The sequence below is a fragment of the Thamnophis elegans genome, chromosome 7 (assembly GCF_009769535.1).
Source record: "Thamnophis elegans isolate rThaEle1 chromosome 7, rThaEle1.pri, whole genome shotgun sequence".
Taxonomy (NCBI): Eukaryota; Metazoa; Chordata; class Lepidosauria; order Squamata; family Colubridae; genus Thamnophis; species Thamnophis elegans.
Genome location: NC_045547.1, coordinates 61,839,411 through 61,861,033, shown reverse-complemented (window position 1 = coordinate 61,861,033; position 21,623 = coordinate 61,839,411). Strand labels below are relative to the sequence as shown.

At 39.1% G+C, this 21,623-nt stretch overlaps 1 protein-coding gene across 1 annotated transcript in view; it reads left to right on the top strand.

The window, feature by feature from the left end:
• The first annotated feature begins 202 nt into the window (after positions 1-202).
• LOC116511678 (V-type proton ATPase subunit S1-like) overlaps positions 203-21,623 on the top strand; it is a 58,171-nt gene continuing 36,750 nt past the window's right edge. Inside the window, exons 1-3 of the mRNA XM_032221848.1 lie at positions 203-315; positions 17,397-17,526; positions 17,621-17,689. Of these exons, the coding sequence (XP_032077739.1) occupies positions 203-315; positions 17,397-17,526; positions 17,621-17,689 (312 nt within the window). The remainder of the gene's footprint in view (positions 316-17,396; positions 17,527-17,620; positions 17,690-21,623) is intronic.

Here is a 21,623-nt window from a genome sequence, read left to right as displayed (position 1 = left end):
GTTTGGGTATGGATTCTTTTTCCTGTTGTCATAAAACAGACCTACTCCAGCTATCATAAATAAAAACTGGCAAAGCCAGTTTTTATTTATGATAAAGCAAAGCCAGAAGCTTCACAAAAGATACCAATATAACCAGTTCCTATCAGTTATTTTCCTTCCAAGTCAAGTTTGGTTTCCTTACCACACAAACCCTGAAAAGACCATGGCAAGAGGCAGTGCTGTTTCATGGCGACAGCTACTCTATGTATTTCTTGTCCTATGCAAAGAGACCTTGTCCTTGGATCATGTTCCTATGCTGCTGTGGTCAACAGATAGGTAAGAAATTCTCTACTTTTATAAGATGCAGCTATTTTCAGAGATGTGTTTTGTGCAGCCAGCCTTCCAATTTCATCCTTACCTGTCATCTGGAAGACAAACCTACTTGGAAGAATATATTTGTCCACCTGCAGACAGCCTCTGCTTTGTTTCCCACCAGTTTCAGAAGTCTGAATGATGAGTGATTCTCAAGTCTTAACAGATTCACTTTCCTTGGTCTGAGGAATGTTGTTCCTATTTAGCATCCAGCTGAGACAATTGTACTGCAAGGTTTCATTCTAGATATCCTTGTTCAGTGTTTTACCTACTGGCACCAGTAGCGGCAGTGACAGTGTATGTGGGGGGTAGACATAGAAATTAGGTATTCTCTTAAACTTCTTCTTGATGTTCAGAACATAATGGAAATCTTTGTACTGTTAGTTTAGTGGACCATCTCAACTATAAAGCTAAAGTTTCCCTGTCAGTCATGTCTGACTCTAAGGCAGGGTGCTCATCTCCTTTTCTTGGCCAAGGGAGCCAGCATTGTCCAAAGACAATTTTCATGGTAATATGGCCAGCATGGCTATACTTCATATGTGTATGGAATACTGTTACCTTCCCACCAAAGTAGTGCCTATTAATCTACTTGCATTTGCATGCTTTCAAACTGCTATGTTGGCAGGAATTGGGGCAAGTAAAGGGAGCTCACCTGCTGCACAGAGCCTGAGTATCAAACCTGTGTTGTCAGCACTCCAGCTCACAAGCTCAGCATCTTTAACAGCTGAGCCATCGTGCCCTGAAGGCTCAGCTATTAAACTATACCCAACTATGCCTCTTAGCAAATCCTGATGTGCTGTTCTGTAAACTCAGTCCTGAAATTATTTTTTATTGCAGAGTAAGAGTAGGATATCAATATGTTTTATTTATAATGCATTTTCCATATATGTATGTACATCTGTACATATGTATGTATATTAGATGTTTTGTCAAGACACCTGGTATTCCCAAATATGGGAGGGAGCATACTGCTTCCCTTTTGCCCTTCAGCTCCATAGGAACCTCCTAGGCCGAAACAATTTTGTATTTTGTATTGATGAGAGCTAAATAGCTAAATAGCTCGAAATAGATCTATACTACTCTCCCTTCATTTATTTATCAGCAAAAAATTATATATATATATACATACATACACACACACACACACACACATATGCAGGTCTTGGCGTATTCGGGTCTTTTCTTATGTAAGATTGTGAGTATCTTGGCGACATTTCAACAAGGTCCCACTCGCCATCTTCAGGCTGGTGCCTTTGACTTCGTGATTGTGCTAACAAAGCATGATCGGAGCTGCTGTCTTTCTATAAATATTGGTGTGTGCGTGTGGAGTGCTGGCTTTGTTGCTGTAAGTGGGTTGGTTGGCTGTGTTGTTTCATCTTGATTAGTTGATGGAGTTGATGTATGCAGATTAGTCAGCTGTTTTGTAACATCCTCTGTGGCTGAGTTACTAGCTATGTGCCCATTAGTCTTTTGTGTTGTAATGACCTGGGTAATGGGCTGTGTGATGACATCCTGAGCTCTAGTGTAGTGATATCCTTAGTCCTGTGCTGCAACATCCTGGGAGGTTGGCTGCATTGTAACATCCTGAGCCTTTGCATTGTAACCTCCTGAGTTCTGTGATGCAATGTCCTGAGCAGATGGCTGTGATGTAACATCCCGGGCTTTGGTTTGGCTCCGAGTTTGCGGTCTGGCTATGTGTTCATGGTGTGTGTCAGTTTGCTTTGTGTGGAGGTCAGAGGGGGTGCAGCAGTTGGTGATGCCGCCGTGGTTTGGCTTCTGGATGGTGGTTGCATTTCATCTATGGGAAGGGTTTGGGTTTGAGTCTGGTGAGGGTGATTGGTGGTGGCGTCCTGTGTTGTTCTGGATCCGGTGTCGGTTTTCGTGGCTGGGACTGGTTTGTTGACTAGGGCTAGTTTCCAGATGTCTGGTAGGCAGAAGGTATCGTCACATTTATTCATGTTGTGGGGGTGTTTCTCTATTTTGATAGCTTCCATAATTATTCTCTTGTTGAAGTGTTCAGTTTTGGAGATTAATTTGGTTCCTTCAAAATCAATTTCATGTCCTGTTGCTTTAAGGTGCTGAAAAAGGGAGGAAGTTTTTTCTTCTTTTCTGACTGCGTTCTTGTGTTCTGCGATGCGTGCATTTATTGTCCTATTAGTTATATACTCTGTGTGTGTGTGTGTGTGTGTGTGTATAAAAAGAATAGTAAAAACTAAACTAGCAGGACTAAATGACTAGCGCAGCAAATAATACAAAAATACAAAAGGGATCCAACCATTCATCTTTTTAAAAAGTCAGTTTGGTGTGGTGGTTAAGACTAAGATTGAAGAGACTGTGGCCTGGCTGGATGACTTTGGGCCAGTCACTTTCTCTCAGCCCAATCTACCTCACGGGGATGTTGTTGTAGGAAAAATTGTAGGAGGAAAGAGTATTAGATATTTTTGCTGCCTTGAATTATTTAAAAAAGTAATAATTATGTGATAAAAATGAAGAAATAGGTACATCACAGTCATATTAACCCCTGGCCTGGAATTAGAACTCAAGGACAGATAGTGCCGTCTGTATCTCTGGAGTACAGTTGAGCCAGAGGTCAAGGACTACCAGAAAGAAGGCACGTTTCTTCAGCCCCACAAGATGGCAGAATTAATCGAAGGGATCTGAAACACATCCAGAAGGTATCTGAATGTATCAAGTGAGGAGAAACAATTGAAGATAGGTGGCCCCCTCAAAAAAAATGAGGCCTGTGCAATGAAAGGTTTTTATGAACGGCAACTAGAATTTTGAAAAGGCTCACGCTTCCCACCATACCCTGAATAGAACTGATTGCTTAATGTATGAGTTGTTTTTTTACATGGCCACATGTAATAGAAGGTTCTGTTTCATGTGTGATTTATTTAACATTTATGTGTAATTTGTCTAGTTTATATATTATTAGATGGAATTGAATACCAACTGTTGCGAATATATATTTTTTTTGGAAAAAAAATTGTAGCTTTAGACTAATACAGTAACAACTGTAAACAAACCACTAGGAATTGATATCATTAATAAAAAATAATTATTTGAAACGAATTGTCCATAGGAAGAAAAGTTAGTATGTTAGCATCTGTGATTATTAGTACGTTAGCATCTGTGATTGCGTGATCACGACCCTGCCCTTTTAAAATGTGTGACATGTACATGTCACACTTTAAATGATTCAGGTCTTCAATCACATGCTTACAGCTACCAAACAGTTTTTGTAAAAAAAATCTCCAACTAGTTGATAACCTGGTGTTGCCTGGGTATTTATTTATAGGGGAGAAATGTCCAGACAAAACGTAATTTCTAATGTTGGATTTTTCCCCTTACCACAGGGAGTTCCCTTGTGGAGTACTGTGAAGCCGTTACCATGGCAACTCCACTGTTCTGTACAGTAGAAGCCATTTTAAGGCACAACAAAGTGTATCTTAACAGAACACACATTTCAAGGGGTGTTAGTAATGTCTTACCCCCACAGTTTTTTTTTTCCAGAGAGTAAATAATCTATGTACCAGTTTTGTTGAAATTGTTCGAGGCGTTCCAGAGTTATGCTGGTGCGCACACACAGACACACACACACAGCACCATTTTTTGTATGTATAGATGAAGACGCCTACACTCTAAGCAATATGAATCAGAAACTCCTGGATTTATTCCTTCTATTTTCTTTCTAAACTGAGAACACTCTACAAAACTCTTATCTCACTAGATTCCGTTTTAGTATCTTGATTATCTTCATCACTGCTTCTCAGCTTTGGCCGCTAGAAGTTGTATGGTCTTCAACTCCCAGAATTTCACAATCATCATGCTGGCTAGAGAATTCTGGGAGTTGAAATTCCACACTTCTAATTACTTAGTGTTACCAGTTGGGAAACACTAATCTACTTTTACCCTCATATAGAAATTTATTTATTTATTTCGTATATGCCATATCATACATTCAAACAGTAACAATATATATTAACATACAGAATTGCAAGAATTTTTTAAAGTATGGTTCTGTCATATGATATGATTCACTCATTAAAAATTTAATTGTGAAGTTGAATACTACAAAACTTGGAATTATTTTAAGTGAGAAAATGGCATCTCTTGAATTTTTTTTTTTAAAAACCCTTACAGGGTGGATAAGGTATAAGTAGAAAACCTGCTCTTTGTCTCAGGTTTTAACATTTTACAACATACTTGTGAGTTGGCATGCATGATCTCACTCCATCCAACCAGCATCACAGACTAGCCATTGTTCTTATCGTTTTTTCTGGCTTTGGTGAGTGGAGGCAGTTGGGGAAATGGATTGACTATGGGGCGAATGGAGGCTTTTTAAAAAATTGTCTGCAATAGACAAGAATCCAAAGGAGAGTGATAAATGTTTTATGAGGGCCACAGCAAGGGGTCAAACTGCTGATCGGAAACTCGGAGGAAACAGAATGAAGAGTTTCAGCCATTTCTTCGCCTTGCTGTAAAATGCTGCTAGTATTTATGGTATAAACACTGTTTAGTCATCTCACTAGTTAATCATTGACGAATGTTCTGTATTCATTTAAAAGTGGAGCAGGAAACTAGTTGTTCTCTAGTGCTCTAACAAAATGCTATCAATCTTTAAATGAATCTATGTTGGAAAACAGCATCCTTTTAATTTTTTAGAACAAGAACAAAGCATACGGGGCGGCGGGGGGGGGGGGTAAACAAGATACCAAAAGGACAAAGGACTGTAAATACAAAAGCTGCTCTTTGTCTCAGGTTTTAACATTATACAGCATACTTATGAATTAGCATGTATGATCTCACTTTTGAAAATCTATCCCGCTTCCCCATTCCCGTTAAGCATAATGGATTATCAAAGGTGATGGGAGGAGACAGGTTCATTTCTGGATGGTATTCAGGAAAGAAAGCAGAACTGCATTTTACTCATCACTTTATTACAGAAGAACAATTATTTATTTACTCTATGTATTAATGTTTATATGGTCATCCTTCTCACATAAAAGTGATGTACAACAGAACTATTAAAACAGTTAATAACCGTTAATAGCAGTTAAGCAATTATTATTAAAAAATTAAAAACAACTTTAAAAATTACAAAAGCTAAGAGAGAATAGCAGATGTTAATAACAATGGAGCTGCTTCAGTATCTCGCTGGCCTCTTGAGCCTCCAGGGCGGGTGGCTTAACCTAACCAGGTTCTGAAGGTCTTCAGGAAAATCAGCAGGAATATAGCCAGCCTCACCTGGGGGTGGAGGGAAGGATTTTTCAGATATGGTGGAACAGACAGGTAGACCTTCAAATAACCTGGCCACCTGCCATATAATAGGACTTTAAATCCAGCACCTTGAATTTAGAACCAAAAGCAGATTTAGAATTAGTGCAGTTTGGGAAAAGAGGATGTATCATGTATTGTCAGTGGTGGGATTCAAATAATTTAACAACTGATTCTCTGCCCTAATGACTGGCTAGATGGTCATGGGACTGAGTGGGCATGGCCAACTTGATTGGTCTCACCTTTAGGAAATTTCTCCTTAGTCCAACTCACAATAAAATTGCACAATAAAATAGCACTGTTCCAATATTTAGAATAGAATAGAATAACAGAGTTGGAAGGGATCTTGGAGGTCTTCTAGTCCAACCCCATGCTTAGGCAGGAAAACCCTACACCACTTCAGACAAATGGTTATCCAATCTCTTCTTTAAAATGTCCAGTGTTGGAGCATTTACAACTTCTGGAGACAAGTTGTTCCACTGATTAATTGTTCTGTCATGAAATTTGAGGGGCTCCTACAAAAATGAGGGGGGTCAATCTATTTTCCAAGGCATGACAAGAAACAATGGATGGAAACTAACCAAATGAATGAAGCAACCTAGGACTAAGAAGAAATCTCCTAAGGGTGAGATCAATCAACCAATGGAATAGCTTGCCTTCAGAAGTTGTGGGTACTCCATGCCACACAAGCTACACAGTTACAAGATAATTTGAAATATTTGCAGTCTAATACTGTAAGCTAATTCTTAAATGCTGAAAATGCAGGATCAAAATACATAAGCATAGAAACAGCATTGCAACCCTAATTAATTCCAAGTTAATAAAATCAATGCTGCTAAGTAGAATGTGTATTTAAAAAGACATGAGAACATTTACAAGAAACCCCTGCTCTGTATTAACATTTTTAAAACTCCTTTCCTGGCCTAATCTTGTCAAGTAGAAGAAGAGATTTAACCTGGAAATAAGGAGGGATTTCCTGACGGTGAGAACAATCAACCAATGGAAGAGAAGTTGCCTTAGGAAGTTGTGGAAGTTTCATCACTGGAGGCTTTCACAAAGAGATTGGACTGCCATTTGTCAAAAATGGTGTAGGGCAGTTGTGGAATTCAAATTTTTTTAGTCCAAGTTCTGGCTTGGTGGAGTCACTGAAGCAGTCAGCATGAGCTTAAATGGACTCCCGAGAATGGTAGAGCTCAGGAATGCCTGAAGGAACGTTGTCCATGGGGTCGCGATGGGTCGAAAATGACTTCGCAACTAACAACAACAACAACAACAACAACAACAACAACAACAGAATTAGAAGGAACCTTGGAGGTCTTCTAATCCAACCCCATGCCTAAGGCAAGAGAGCTTACACCATCTCGGACAAATGCTGCCCAATCTTTTTCTTGAAATGCAATATTTGCACTCTCTTATTTATCCTTCAAGGCAGTGGTGGGTTGCAGGCGGTAGCCCCAGTACAGGCGTAGTGGTGCCTGCCGGGAGCACCGGGTACCGTTCCGGTATGGTGCTCTGGAGGGCCCACCCGCCTGCCCGCCAGAGCTCTTTACCTGTATTTGAGCTCTTTGGCGCTTCAACGGACACGCACGGAGCGTACAACACCTGTGCGATGATCCGCTGAGCAGCTTGAGCATCGCGGAGGTGTCACGGAGGCGTCGCAGGAGGAAAGGACGCTTCATGCATGCATGTGGGGAATGCCGGGCCCCGTTGCACAGTACCGGTTGCAACAGGATCCGTAACCACCACTGCTTCAAGGTTGATTAAAGGAGGGCCAAACTGTCGGAGGCAATATGTAAAACTCTGTAAACCACTTAGAGAAGTCTGTAAAGCACTATGAAACAATATATAAATCTAAGTGCTATTGCTATTATCTCCTCTTTTCCCCATCTTTCAGGCTGGGAACACACACAAAAAGTCCAACTGAGCAAGTTATTGAAATCAAAATTGATGATGGACTCTTGAATGCTGCTGGCTTCACACTAGCTGCTCTTACAGAGCTCTTGGCCTTTTCTTTTCTCCAATAGCCTCTTCTCCTATCAACATGCACCATTAATCCATTTGTGTATTACAGATTTCTTTTGTGGCTGTGGCTGCTGAAGGATTCAATTGGCGACAATCTTCAGCTCTATCAAGAAACTGCTTATTCATTTTCTCTTAATCATGTTGTGTAAAGCTACCTCTTTTTCCTTCCTTCTTGGTTTCATGATGGCCCAACTTCTCCTTGCTTTCCTTAAGATTTTTTTTCTTTTTTATTCCTTCTGATGAAAACACAGGTCTCAGCACCTGCCACACCGTACCAGAACCCCTCTCTTGTCATCATGTTTTTTCCTTGCTGTCCATCTGAGAAGCAAAGAAAGAACAGGGATTTGTGATGCTTCCCAAAAGCTATGCAGATCTTTGCATTTTATTACAAAAGAGAAAAGGGGGAAAAAGCTAGGCAAGGAAAAGAGTTTCTCTTTCACTAATAATCATACTGAATAAACCAGAAGGTACAATTTGCTTCTTCCAGAACTTTCCCCGAGGAAGTACATGGGGAATTATAGTCCAATAATAATTGGAATATCACAGGCTATGCAACTCTGCACTATGAAATTTTTATCTGTATTAACAATTCAGCAGCTCTAACGACTCGTCTTTTCTTCTCTGTGTAATAAAAAATTACAATGCATGCTATGGCACACAATGTAAAGGTGACACTATTGATGTAGAACCAGCAGTTCCCAGACCAGAAAGAACATATTAAGTTGCCTCCCAAGGCCATTAAGATACCAATTAATTAAAAGAGTAGATGCAAAATCTTAAACTCTGGAGCATAGTTACACTACAGATAATGATTCTGACTTCTTTGCACTGCAGTGGGCAATCAACAACTGTATTTAAGACTTTCTTTCTGTTTCCAATAAAAACTAACTTGCTAAGCTCTTGCTAATACTTCTGCCAAGTGCAGCCAAGAACAAACATAAGGAAACTTGTGATTAACTGCCAGGATCAGATCTGATGTTTAAGACGTGTGTGTGTGTGCCCTCTAAAAATAGATCTATCAGACAGGTAGTCTTACCTTATGAATGCAATTGGGACAGTAATTTCCATCACATAACCACATAGCATAGCAATGCATTCCCAGCAACCCCCCATTGTTAAGCAAATCCTTTGGTCTTTCATTGAAGACCATCCTAATCCAAACCATTCTGGGTTTGGTACCTTCCCAACCCTGAACCTTAGTAAGGTAAGTAACTACGTCCAACTTTCCCCATCTACCCTCTTTGTTCTTTTGTTTGTTCAGCACCCCATCTTGCATGGTGACAAGCAACCCCCAAACTGTGTGGCTACTTACCACATTGTGGTTCAGTGGCGTGTTAATGTTCCAACCTAGGCTTTCCAAGAGCATGAAACTCTTGCCAAATAAAAACCCATTTTAGTCATTTACTGTGAATTCTGCTCATTCAAATCCAACAAAGTCTTTCAAGGGAGGATTTACAGCCACAGATTTTATCTGGCTTGGAGAGCTGACAGGCTGATACCTGAAAAACCTGGCAAGGAGTCTCGGAGAGTCATGAGACAATTAAGTGAACTAATTGTCTCCTGCAAACTCCACTCCACTTTCATTCCTCTTTTTTTTCCTCTGGGAGAAGCCATTCATCATTGACCTGTGGACTTACTCCCAAGTCAACCCTGTTCTTTAGCTGTTCCCTTCATCTAGCAACTCTGCGCATGCACACACTGGGAACAGGCTCCAGCTGTTTGTCTGTCTCACTGATGTCCGACTCTGAAGGCAGTCGGATGGCCCTGACTCCCTCTCTGCCTCTGACATAGAGCCCTCATCAGAGCCTTCCCCAGACTCCAAGACTGGCCCATGTTCCTCCCCAACCTCCTCACTGTCCAAATTTGCTGCCAGCTCTGCTGGCTGTTGGCGGGCCACAACAGTTAACGCACCATGGTTCTGAGGCAGGAAGTTCGGAGCTGCTGCGCAGCATAAACCGAAAGCCTCAGCTTCCTAGCCCAGTTAAGCTGCACCGGGGGGGGGGGGGGGAGAACGGGACCCACAGCTATCCTGAAAGGCCTCTGCTACCCTAGGAAGCCTAGTAGTGTGTTATGAAGCTACAGCCTGGCAAGCCAGTGGAAAGCCATAGCTATTCCAGGAAGCCCCAGCTGCTCCTGTCTTTGCTGCCTTGCACTCTTAGTCCCCTGCTACCCTGCACTCCACCACCCCAGATGACCTTCACTGTCTTCTTGTTCCCACTGATGATGAGGTGGTAAAATCACCGTAAGGACTTTCTAACAATGGAATTTGGCCTAGAGGAATTTGCTACAGTAGCAAAAAGCAGGCCAACAATAGCTGAATTGAAGTACCAAATAGCCAAACCATCAGGAGCTATGAAGATAATGCTTATAAGTATTTGGGCATTTTACAGTTGGAAAACATCAATCCTGGATAAGTTAAAAATGTGATTAATAAAGTAACATGACAGATTTCCTAAAGACAAAATGGAATGGTGGAAATACTACCAAAGCCATCAGTACCTGAACCATGCCTGATACACTGCTGCAATTATTAATTGGACAGTTTAGACTGAAAAACAAGAAAACTGATGACTATTCACTCCGCATTACATCCCCCTAGTGATATTAATAGTCTATACCTATACTGCAGAAATGGAGGCAGAGGTTGACTTCAGGTCAAATAGTCAAAGAAGAAAAGCATGACTTGGCTAATTATATAAAAGGCAGCCAAGAAGAAGCTTTATGCAACTAAAAATTGGAACTTGCTAAATGCATAGGAAACAAAAAATAAATAAATAAAATACTGTAATAATAACACAAATAGAATGCTGGCAAAAAAAGGCATTACAAGGTCAGTTTCCACAAAAGATCAAGGAAAAAGTAGAAAAAAGCTAAAATCTGTCAATGGCATTCAACTGGAACATTAAAAAAAAAAACTCTGAAGGTTTGATCTTGTACAACAGCAAGCTATTCAAACCAATGCATTCAAGGCCAGAATTGAAAAATCATCAATGATTCAAAGTGCAGATTGACCAAATAAGCAAAAGAAAAAAATGGATCATATATTCAGCACACGCAAGATTGCACAAACTGATCATAAGCAATGACATAACACTGTCACCAAAATGATTCACTGGAACATTTCTAAAAATTATCATGTGCCAGTAATGAAAACATTGGTAGGAACAAATAATTGAAAAAATAGTTGAGAATGAATAGGTTAAAATATTGTGGGATTTCTGAATACAGACTGATAAAGCCTTGACTCATAACATGTTAAATTTAACTGTGGTTAAAAAGAAGAAAATCGTAATTGATGTAATGATATTAGGGAATAATACAGGGGTCGGCAACCTTAAACACTCAGAGCCACAATGGTCCTAAATGGAAGCCCCCTGTTCAATTCTGGAGTCAACCGGAAGTCTGGTTCCCCCATCATACAGTCTCCTCCTAGCATGGCATCCTTTTCCTCTACATGTCCTAACCCAAAGCCCTATCAATTGTGGAGTCGACTGGCGACAGGGCGCCGCAGCAGAGGGATGAAAGCACCACATGGGTTGCTGACCCCTGGAATAGTAGAATATAAGACAAAGAAGTGCAGAAGATCACAAAGTAGTAATATCTGAAAATCAAAGTGAAAGATTATGGCATAAGCTGGTGATTTTTTTTCACACCAAAGAATCCTGGACAGCACTTAGAAAACTGTGTATTGACACAATTTTCATCTATCAATTACATAAGACCACAATGCTTGGATCTGCACATATACTAAACTAAAACACGGTGTGTATGAAGGCCAATACTATTTAAAAGAACCAGCAGTTGTGATTTCACATTGTTGTACAATAATATTATATCATTATACAACAATAATAAAATATAGCCTCTACATGATATGGGAACAATTTTAAGAAGGAAAAAAACATGGTTAGAATATTCAGTGCGGCTCATTTGCCAGTTTATAGTGACGTTTACTTTTGGGTTAAGACTGAAAATGAAAAAATAAATTATTTTCAAAAACAATTTACTCTCCTCTTCCACTTAATAAGTGTCTGATGCATATGAGATATTTAAAGAGAAAGCAAGGCTGCCTTTTTTGGCATGTTGAAGCAATCCAATGAACACAAACTAATTGAGCAATTGCTTCATTTACAGAATGTTGGGGGATGAAAAAAAGAGCAAAATCATAAGATGGTATTTCATATCAACCTTACGTTGCCACCCCCCACCCCCCATTCCATGCTATAGTAGTGAATTGAGCTGTCTCACAAAAAAAGGTACTTCAGTAATGTTTTGACATTTTATCAAGGTGGTCATTTAGAATTCAACTTTAGCATTCAAATAGACAAGCACCTGCTACATAACACCCATTGTTACCCTCTCTCTTCTCTTCTATTCTGCTGTCTCCAGGTACTGCCATGTCTACTATCCAGACTTTTTTGTGTTTCTTATCAAAAACTATTAAGAGAGACTTAACAATTTTCGATAAAAAAGACAAAAATGTCTGGATATTGGACATGGTGGTATCTGGAGACAGCAGAATAGAAGAGAAAGGAGAGGGTAACAAAATACAAATATCCGCAAATGGAATGTTTGAACATCTGGCTGATTGTGTGACTAACCATAATAATAGTATAGCAATAGATAATCTCATTGATCCTTGGCAGACTTTGGTCTAAATACCATAATAGAATGAAATGCCTTCTCTTACTTCTTTGAAAGCAAACTTAGATTTTGCACATGGGAACTCTAAAAAGAGAAAAGGCAAAGCAGGAAGTGAAAGCGGATGCATGCACCTGTTGCTCTTGGAAACAAGTTTTAAATCAAGTTCTGAACCTATCAAAAAAGTAGAACAAAAAAATAAAAAGGAATATATTTTAAAATATGATCTGCTTCCCAAATGTTTGGTATCACTGTAATCTTTAAGTGTAATGTTGTTATTTTCTTTTCCGGGTGCCTAATTAATTCTGATTCATGTTTCACATATTATTTTAAAGTAATAGCAGAATATTTTAAACATTCCTTAAGCATTCTGTAGCAAGGAGTGTTTATTTCACAAAAATGTCAGCTTTTTCACACAACATTTTTAAAGTTATTTTAGATGGTTACTTATTTTACTGCAGAGTCATTTTAGATTGTTATGCATTTATTTATTACCCTCTTCTGTTATATGCCATTTATTTCTTTAAACAAAACCAAAATAAGTTAATATAAACTTGTTCTCATTATGCAATTTTAGAATGTGAACATTTCTAATTATCTAGTATTAGTCTGCCAAATAAATAATCAATTACATGCATACTAAAATGCTGTAATTATAGGTAGTGCAATTAAACAGCAATCTTCAACTTAATCTCCCCAAAGTAAGTTGTCACAGAAGGACTGGATAATCATAGACCACACATGGGTTGTCTGAGGCTTATAAATTTAGTGGGCCTTATCTCAGATAACAAAGTTGCCTCACAATCAGGAGGCTGTGAGTTTGATCCTAGATAGCGGCAGATATTGGTCTCTTTGCATGCAATGGGTAATTGTCTGTTGCAAACTCTGCATAGGAAGGGCATCCAGCCAGTAAACACTTGAGCTCCATTCAGTTGCCTCAACTCTACCCCAATGCAAAGGTTTGCAAGGTCATTCAAAGAAATGAAAAATCCAAATAACAAAGGAGCTGAACTTCATTTATTCCATTTGAACAGAACTGCAGAAATGATTTCTTTGCTTATATCTTCCACCTCATCCTTATATTGCTTTTTACTTCATAAGTTGGAGAGCAAGTGGTATTTCAAATCATTACTACTCCATTTCCTAAGTACATCTGACAGCTTAAACACTCAAAGGGCAACCTGCAATATAACCAAGGGTGAATACCATATTTCTGATTTTGAGCAAACTATTGAACTCATTCCTCCTTCTGCTGTTGCTCGATTGATGTTGGATATTAATTTCAGCTCTGTAGTTTAGCCTGGCAGGTTTTGTAACCTATTAAAACCCAAATGCAGTAAGCACCACATTAGTAAGCCCAGCTGTAAAAGTTGACTGACCAAGGAGTCCAAGGGTTCTTTAGAAATAACATGTTAATAATTACTTGGGAAACGAATTGGGATTTCACCAGCTTGGCACGCAGAAGGGAATGGATCAACATAGACATGAAGTTAAGTGGAAGGATGCAATTAATATTCTTTTTTTAAAAGTATAGGCGAGCTGGATGTCCCTAGACATATGGAGAGGGAGATATGAGTCCTTCCACATCTGCCAAATAGTTCAACAAACATTTAAATCCATTCCCAAGCAGCTGTCTGCATTTGAAGGGATGACTCCATTGAAACTAAGTTGAAATTTAGCCTGTACTATATAATTAAATAATTCCTCATGTATACTATCAATACTTCAGGTTGTTTCAGTCCCAGATCTCTTGAAAAGTTTATTTTTCAAGAATCATTTGAGCTTTGAGAGTCATTTGAACTTTGATTGAATGAAGCAACGAATGACATATTTCAAAAGAGACTGGGTGCCAGGAGCCCATTTCATAGATGGACATCTTCCTGAAGTACGAGATGTCTTATCTATGCAGGGTTTGTAAGGCAAGGATGTCAAACTCAAGGCCCTGGGGCCAGATCCGGCCCAGGGGTACTTAGATCCGGCTCATGGGGTTGCCCTGGAAAAAGCGAAGGACCGGCCTGTGGTGCTTCTGCCAATGAAAACAGGCTCATGAGCTCTGTTTTTGGCTGCCACGGCCTCCTGCAACTCTCTGCCATTTCCAATGACAGAGGGTTGCAGGAGATCGTTGCAGCTGAAAATGGAGCTCGGGAGCCAGTTTTCACTAGCAGTGTTCAGGCTACCACAGGCGCCCCTGACAAGAGTGATGTCGAGCTGGCCATGTCCACCCTGGCCATGCCCGCCCTAGCTCCTTGAGATCAAACACCACCCTTATGCAGCCCTCAATGGAATTGAGCTTGACACTCCTGTTCTAAGGAGTGCAATCTAGACACCTTCCTTACCCCAGCATCAAGAGACCTTCTTAATTGTGTGTTGAAGATATATCCCCACAACAGAATCTTCAGCACCTGCCAACCTGCTATTCAGGCAAGCTGAAACTAGATCAAAGTGATCTGACAAGAAAGGGATTTTTTTTAAATCAGAAAACACAGCACAATCTCCTATGCAAACATTCTGATTTGCACAGAAGTGCCAAAGGAAGATCAAAACCTTCATGGTTCCAGCTGAGCCAATGTAGGACTGTCCCCTCCCATTCAGCCATGGGATTTTTGAACCTCTGGGACCATTTCTGCTTTGGCTGCCAGAGAGATCAGAAGCTCCTTGGCAACTAAAGTTTGCTTTGTTTCTTTTAGGCTTAGGTAGGAATAGCAATCTTCAAGAAAATATTCCAAAAGTTTGTTGTTCCTATAACAGTAGCCTCCTGTTCAAGGTAATCCAACAAGAAGCACAAGCAGGAGCATCGGAACTATCTATACTATGGGTAAAGGTTCCCCTAACACATATGTGTTAGTCATTCCCAACTCTAGGGGGTGGTGCTCATCTCTGTTTCAAAGCTGAAGACTCAGTGCTGTCTGAAGACGTCTCCGTGGTCATGTGACCGGTATGACTAAATGCCAAAGGTGCACGGAACGTTTTTGCCTTCTCACCAAAGGTGGTCCCTATTTTTCTACTTGCATTTTTACATGCTTTTGAACTGCTAGGTTGGCAGAAGCTGGGACAAGTAATGGTAGCTCACTCCGTTATGTTGGCACTAGGGATTCAAACCGCTGAACTGCCGACCTTTCTGATTGACAAGCTCAGCATCTTAGCCACTGAGCCACCGTATCCTATATTAGGTTAAAATATAACCTATATTAGGTTATATTTTAACCTATATTATAGGGTTACATTAAACAGAATCTTGCAAGTGAAGTATTTCTCCCCTTCTCTTTTTCCATTCTCCAGAAAACTAGGCTGTGTCTTTTCTGAAATGCTTCCTATACTTTACCCCCACATACAGAATTGTTACCTAGGCTACAGATATTCCTCTTGTCTCCCATTCCCATATACGATCATAACTCCAGTTCTTGGATTTCCTTTTTATTTCATCAGATGGTGGGCTTTTCTGAACAAGAGAATAATCTTGGAAGATCCATCATCCTCTCTTGTTTTCCATGCACCTGTAGTTATCTTCATGCTTTCCTCCACAGCAACCTCTAATAGCTATCACTCCATTCTCATCTGAGGACAACCATTTTGCTGGTCCTGTTTTGGAGGCTGCAAGCTATGTGGGAGCAGCTTTTCAAAACAGTGTGAGTCAGAAGTTACAGAGAAAACCCAAGGAAATGATGGTGTCCATGGAAGTTCAAACTGGTCCAGGCGGGGTGGGTGGGAAGCATATGCCATGTAGAACTGATTATCTAACAAACAATCATTTTATATTTCAAGTCTTGCTGTTTTCTCAGTTCTCTGAAGCTCCTTCATAGCAATAGCAGTGGCACTTAGACTTATATACTGCTTCACAGTGTTTTTACAGGGCTCTCCAAGCAGTTTAGAGAGTCAACATATTTTCCCCAACAATATGGCTCCCCAACCTTAGATGAAAGGCTGAGTCAGCCTGGTGAGATTTAATCTGCCAAATTGCAGGCAGCTGTCAGTCAGCAGAAGTAGCCTACAGTACTGTAGTCTAACCACTGGGCCACCGTGGCTCTTCAGATTTCTTTCATTCTGGAAGGGTGGAATGGCAACATTCTGGATCACGGGGTCACATAAGAATAAGGCATTAAGTCCAATATATAGATATAAGTTTCTTTTCCAATTTTTGTGAGTAGGATTGTCTAGTTGCTCATATCTCATACATGATAGTCTAAAAATCAAGTGACGTTTCTCTCTCCCAGAAGCTGTTAAGACAAACATAGTTGCTGAAGCATGCATTAAGCTGAGGGAGGCAAGAAATTATTAAAAACAGACTCAAACTGGTTCCTTTCCAATTTCCCAGAGTATAAGGAAGAGACAAGGAGAGAAAGAAAGGCAAACCTGCAAGATTCTATTACTATAGGTCAGAGGTGAGGAACTATGGCCTGTTTCTGACTTGTGGACTTCAACACCCAGAATTCTTGCACCAGCTATGCTGAACCAGGAATTCTGGGAGTTGAACTCCACAAGTCAGAAACAAGCCATAATTCCCTACCCTGCTATAGACGATCTGAAAGTTTCAATCTTCCTATGGAAGTTCCCTATGGAGTCTGTTTGCTGATAGCGTCTACCCCGGAGGGCTGACAGCTCTGCAGTTGTGGTTCTGAAATCTAAGAGATGCATAGAGGAAATGACTCATCCATATACTCCTTTCTCCTTAGAGCAGCAAAAATGCATAAACTAGGTTGGTATATGAACACAACCATGGAACAAAACAGCACATTAATTTCCAAAAAGAGATTATTCCATATCAACTTTTAATTGCATACTTACTTATTTAATTGAATTTTATAAAGAACTCAAATAGTGATAATTCTCCCATCTTCTTCAGTTTTTCCAGCACAGAAAATGCCTAAGAAACAAAAAGTCTTATAGAGCAAATATTGCCAAAGGCCCACCCACCTCCAGCCCCAATTCTTCGGACATTTCCGGCCTTCACATGTCTCATTTTCAGCTTCCACATGCCCCATTTTCTGCCTCCACGCATCCCATTTTTGGCCTGTTTCACGCAGTGGGGATTGCCACCGCTGCCAATCACCACCACCAATAATCATTTGTTCCTATAATTTCTTTTCATAACTCAATTTCTTTTTTAGCTCTCTCCATGGCTTGGCAAAGACTTTACATGAAGGACATATTATGTCGATGGACAAGTTATATTTATTACTGAAAGATACAGTTCTGGGCCCAGAGCACACAAATATTGTCTTGTTTCTTCAAGATAGAGTAAGTATGGCTCTGCTTATGTATATTAGAGCTTGTATAAAATTAAACAACATGGAATCTCTCTAATAATCTCTACCACTTCTCTATTTTTCAGCTTAGCGTGGAATACTTCACACAATACAACAACTTCTCCGGAAATGAGTCACTATTTCACAATGTTCAGGCAAGCATAACTATTCCATCTGGCATTTCCCTGCAGTTTTAAGAAATAAAACCAAATAGGCATGCTTAAAAGAAATGGCAGAAGGATCTTTTTAATTCCAGAAACAGGTTGAAAGCTCTTTCAAACTCGATAAGGATAAATTTCTGTAATTTCCTTTATAGGGTATGGAAGAACATTTTCAGTTCTTCAGAATTTACAGTTCATTCTGCCTGTTGGTCCCAGGAATGGAAATTAGGGGGTCAACCCATTCTCAGTTCCGTGGTGATTTTCTCAAAGTCCAATTATGGATTCAAATCAAAATACAACCCTACAATGCTTTCAGAAGTTGTTTTCTGAGCATGGTTCTTTCAAATGTAAGAAGTTATTTTTCCTGGTAAATTGATTTATTCCTCCAAGTTCTTTTTATACATTTATATTAAAATCTCAGAAAACATTTCCCATTTTGATTCTTTAAAAAGAAAGTCTATATTTGTGTACTCTTGATTAATATTAATTACTGATGAATCTTAATCTCTCCTATTATAACATGGAGGGCCAGATACAGATCCTAAGAATACAAATATTGAAGTTATCTTTTAAAAATCCTTTTTGTTTGCTATTCCTGCAAAATTTGTCAGTGCTTGGTACCAAAAGCATGCAGTTACATATGTTGTGATATAGATACTCATGGAAGTTAGGAATGCTTTGTCTGAATAAGTAGGTATATATTAAGCCCTCTGATACACAATTTCCACCTTATTAATTTACAGTATCCATTGACATTAGTCATATTTAGTGGTAGCTTATTTTAATGGATAATTGGGGAAAGGAGATATGCATTATTATGAATGTCCATTAAGATGGAGATTATCTGCCCACAATGATTGGTGTCACTTACATAATTACATGTATGTGCCAATGAGGTAAGTAGAATTATTTACATAATCCTTTCATTGTACAAATGAAGTTCATCAAAACAGAAACAGGATCAATTCAATGCTAATTCCATTCTACTGAAATCCTGTAAACTGAGGTTTCACAGTTCTTATGTCAGGACTCAGGAGTATGGGACAGTCTACATAATGGAAAGAAAAGAATGCATTTCTTTTTGCAATAAGTAAACACTGGCTTTAAAAACATCACTATTGTTGTCAGACATTAGATTTTTGTAGGAACATTAGTAGCTGAGGATCAGTAGCTGTTTATGCAGCTATTCTTGCACTGACTTTGATTTCTTTTCCCCCAAAATTGGATATTAATATTGAATAGCATCTGTCTGTTATTGTGCTCCATTAATCAGTCAACAATACTCTGCCCCTTTTAATATTCTTTTTAAAATAAGGAGATATAGTACAGTATCAAAGCAATAATATTAAATTACAATCACTGTATGCTAAATACTTCAGAATTGTAGATAGATTCAGGACAGTGGTAAATCCCAGGATTGACCCTGCCATTTGGCAGTTGTGTTATACAGCTGATCCTGAGAAGTGACATCTGGTTATTGGAGAAAATATTTTTCTTGTTATAAGGTAGGTGAAGGTCCTCTCCCAATGACAATATTGAAGAAAGATTCATATATGGTTTCCTACTCACTTTATGAAAGGAGAGGACAAAGTCTCTATGGACGCATTTGTTTGCTATTTTTACCTGGAAGCAATAATTATGATAAGGAGTAGATATTGCTAGTTTTTCTCTCGTCCATATTCAGTTGCATGGTGACCGCTGCTCTTGCCAACACACCATTTGGTGGTTTATAGATGGCAAACAAGTGGATTAAATAAGTTATTAAAAATAAGTGACAAGTGGTAAGCCATTGAAGCATGTACAGTATCTGTCTGTGTAGGTCATTTCTTGCATTTTGCCACACCCAAAGATGTAATGTCTTGACTCTGTACCTTATATATAGTAATTGATTCTGTTCAAAAGAAAATATGTATTTGGGTAATATTTTTAATCCATTCAGTTACATAATTTTTCTTGAAGTTGAATAAAGAAATTTGTACAAAACATGTTACAGTTTAAGAATCAGACAGTAAATAGATGAAGTGAAAAAATATATAAATCAAATATTTGAGAACAGTAACTATATTAATTATCAACTGGTTTATCATGAGGATGCTCCCAACAGCTATTTCCTAAGAGGGAACAGATGGTTTTTAGATTTACTTTTAGCAAATGATGTTAATGACTGTGTGTTCTAGAAAATATATCTCAAATGATTTAATTGGCTTCCTTTTGGGTAGAAAAAAAGAGTCACTAATATAGCCCAGAGTGTATAAGTTGGCCCAAGAATTGATAAATGTTCTTATTAGCATCTAAACATTTGCTTGCTAAATTTGATGAAACCGGTATGATCATTATCATAGGCTTAAGATGCAGAAGGATCTTGACAGACTTGAACATTAGGCACTATCTAACAGAAAGAAATTCAATGGTGAAAAATGTAAGGTTCTACATTTAGGCAAGAAAAATGAAGCGCACAGCTATAGTACACTTAAATATGAGCCAGCAGTGTGCAGCAGCTGCCAAAATTCCAACACAGTTCTAGGCTGCATAAACAGAGGGATAGAATCAAGATCACGTGAAGTGTTAATACCACTTTATAATGCTTTGGTAAGGCCACACTTGGAATACTGCATTCAGTTTTGGTCGCCACGATGTAGAAAAGATGTAGAGACTCTAGAAAGAGTGCAGAAAAGAGCAACAAAGATGATTAGGGGACTCGAAGATAAAACATATAAAGAATGGTTGCTGGAATTGGATATGTCTAGTCTTATGAAAAGAAGGACTAGGGGTGAAATGATAGCAATGTTCCCATAACTCAGGGGTTACCCCATATAAGAGGGAGTCAAACCATTCTCCAAAGCACCTGAAGATAGGACAATGGGTGGAAACTAATCAAGGAGAGAAGCAACTTAGAATTAAGGAGAAATTTCCTGACAGTTAGAACAATTAATCAGTGGAACAACTTGCCTCTAGAAGTTGTGAATGCTCCAACACAGGAGGTTTTAAAGAAGAGATTGGACAACCATTCTGTCTGAAGTGGTGTAGGGTCTCCTGCCTAAGCAGGGGGTTGGACTAGAAGACCTCCAAGGTCCCTTCCAACTCTGTTATTCTGTTCTGTTACTATGACGTAGATAGGCAGGTTGATTCGTATTTTCTTTGCTGAATTTTAATAAGAGAGATAACACAGTTCTTGTTTTCCAAATGGTAAGGGAAAACAAAAAAAGCCTGGCTTGTCGGAGCTGAAAACACCCACACATAGTAAAGCAACAAGAGAAAGTTAAAATCCAGCAGGGGTTTGAATAAAAGCATTCAACAAGTCAGTTCACCTTTAAAAATAAGAATCAAATTAAAAGGAAAAACAAAACTTTGAAAAGTGCCGTTGAAAGCCAAGGTTTGTTTTTAAAAAAGAAACAGCTGAGAGGAAAGATGTAGAATGGGAATTTCTCTGATTGCCACACCAGGAATTATAACCTCAAGGATTCGTCTTCTCAGGAGTGCCCACAGTTGTGAAAGAGTCATCTTGAGTCATTCCTAGATGATCCCATTCAATTTAGGGAGATGGGTGCCACGGAAGCTACTTTGGCAGCGAAACTAGTTGTTTGTCGGCAGGAGAAGGAAATCCTTCCAACCACTCAGCATACCATCTTGGAGGGAACATTTCTGCTGATTTAAATCAAATAAACTCTCATTTTTCCATAATGAAATTAACCCAAATGTTGACTTGCACAGAACTCATTTCATATTGGAAAGAAGCAATTCAGCAGAGATGCCTTTTTAAGGCCAATGTTTGGCAAAATCAAAAGTAAAAATGAACATTTTCTAATATCTCTGCCTGCCAGCCAAAGTTTATAAGTTTCATTTATTCCTGCTGTAGTGTTTTCATGTTATATATTCTTTTCACCTTAAGCAGTATAGATGTGAAAATGTTATGTATTAATAACTGATA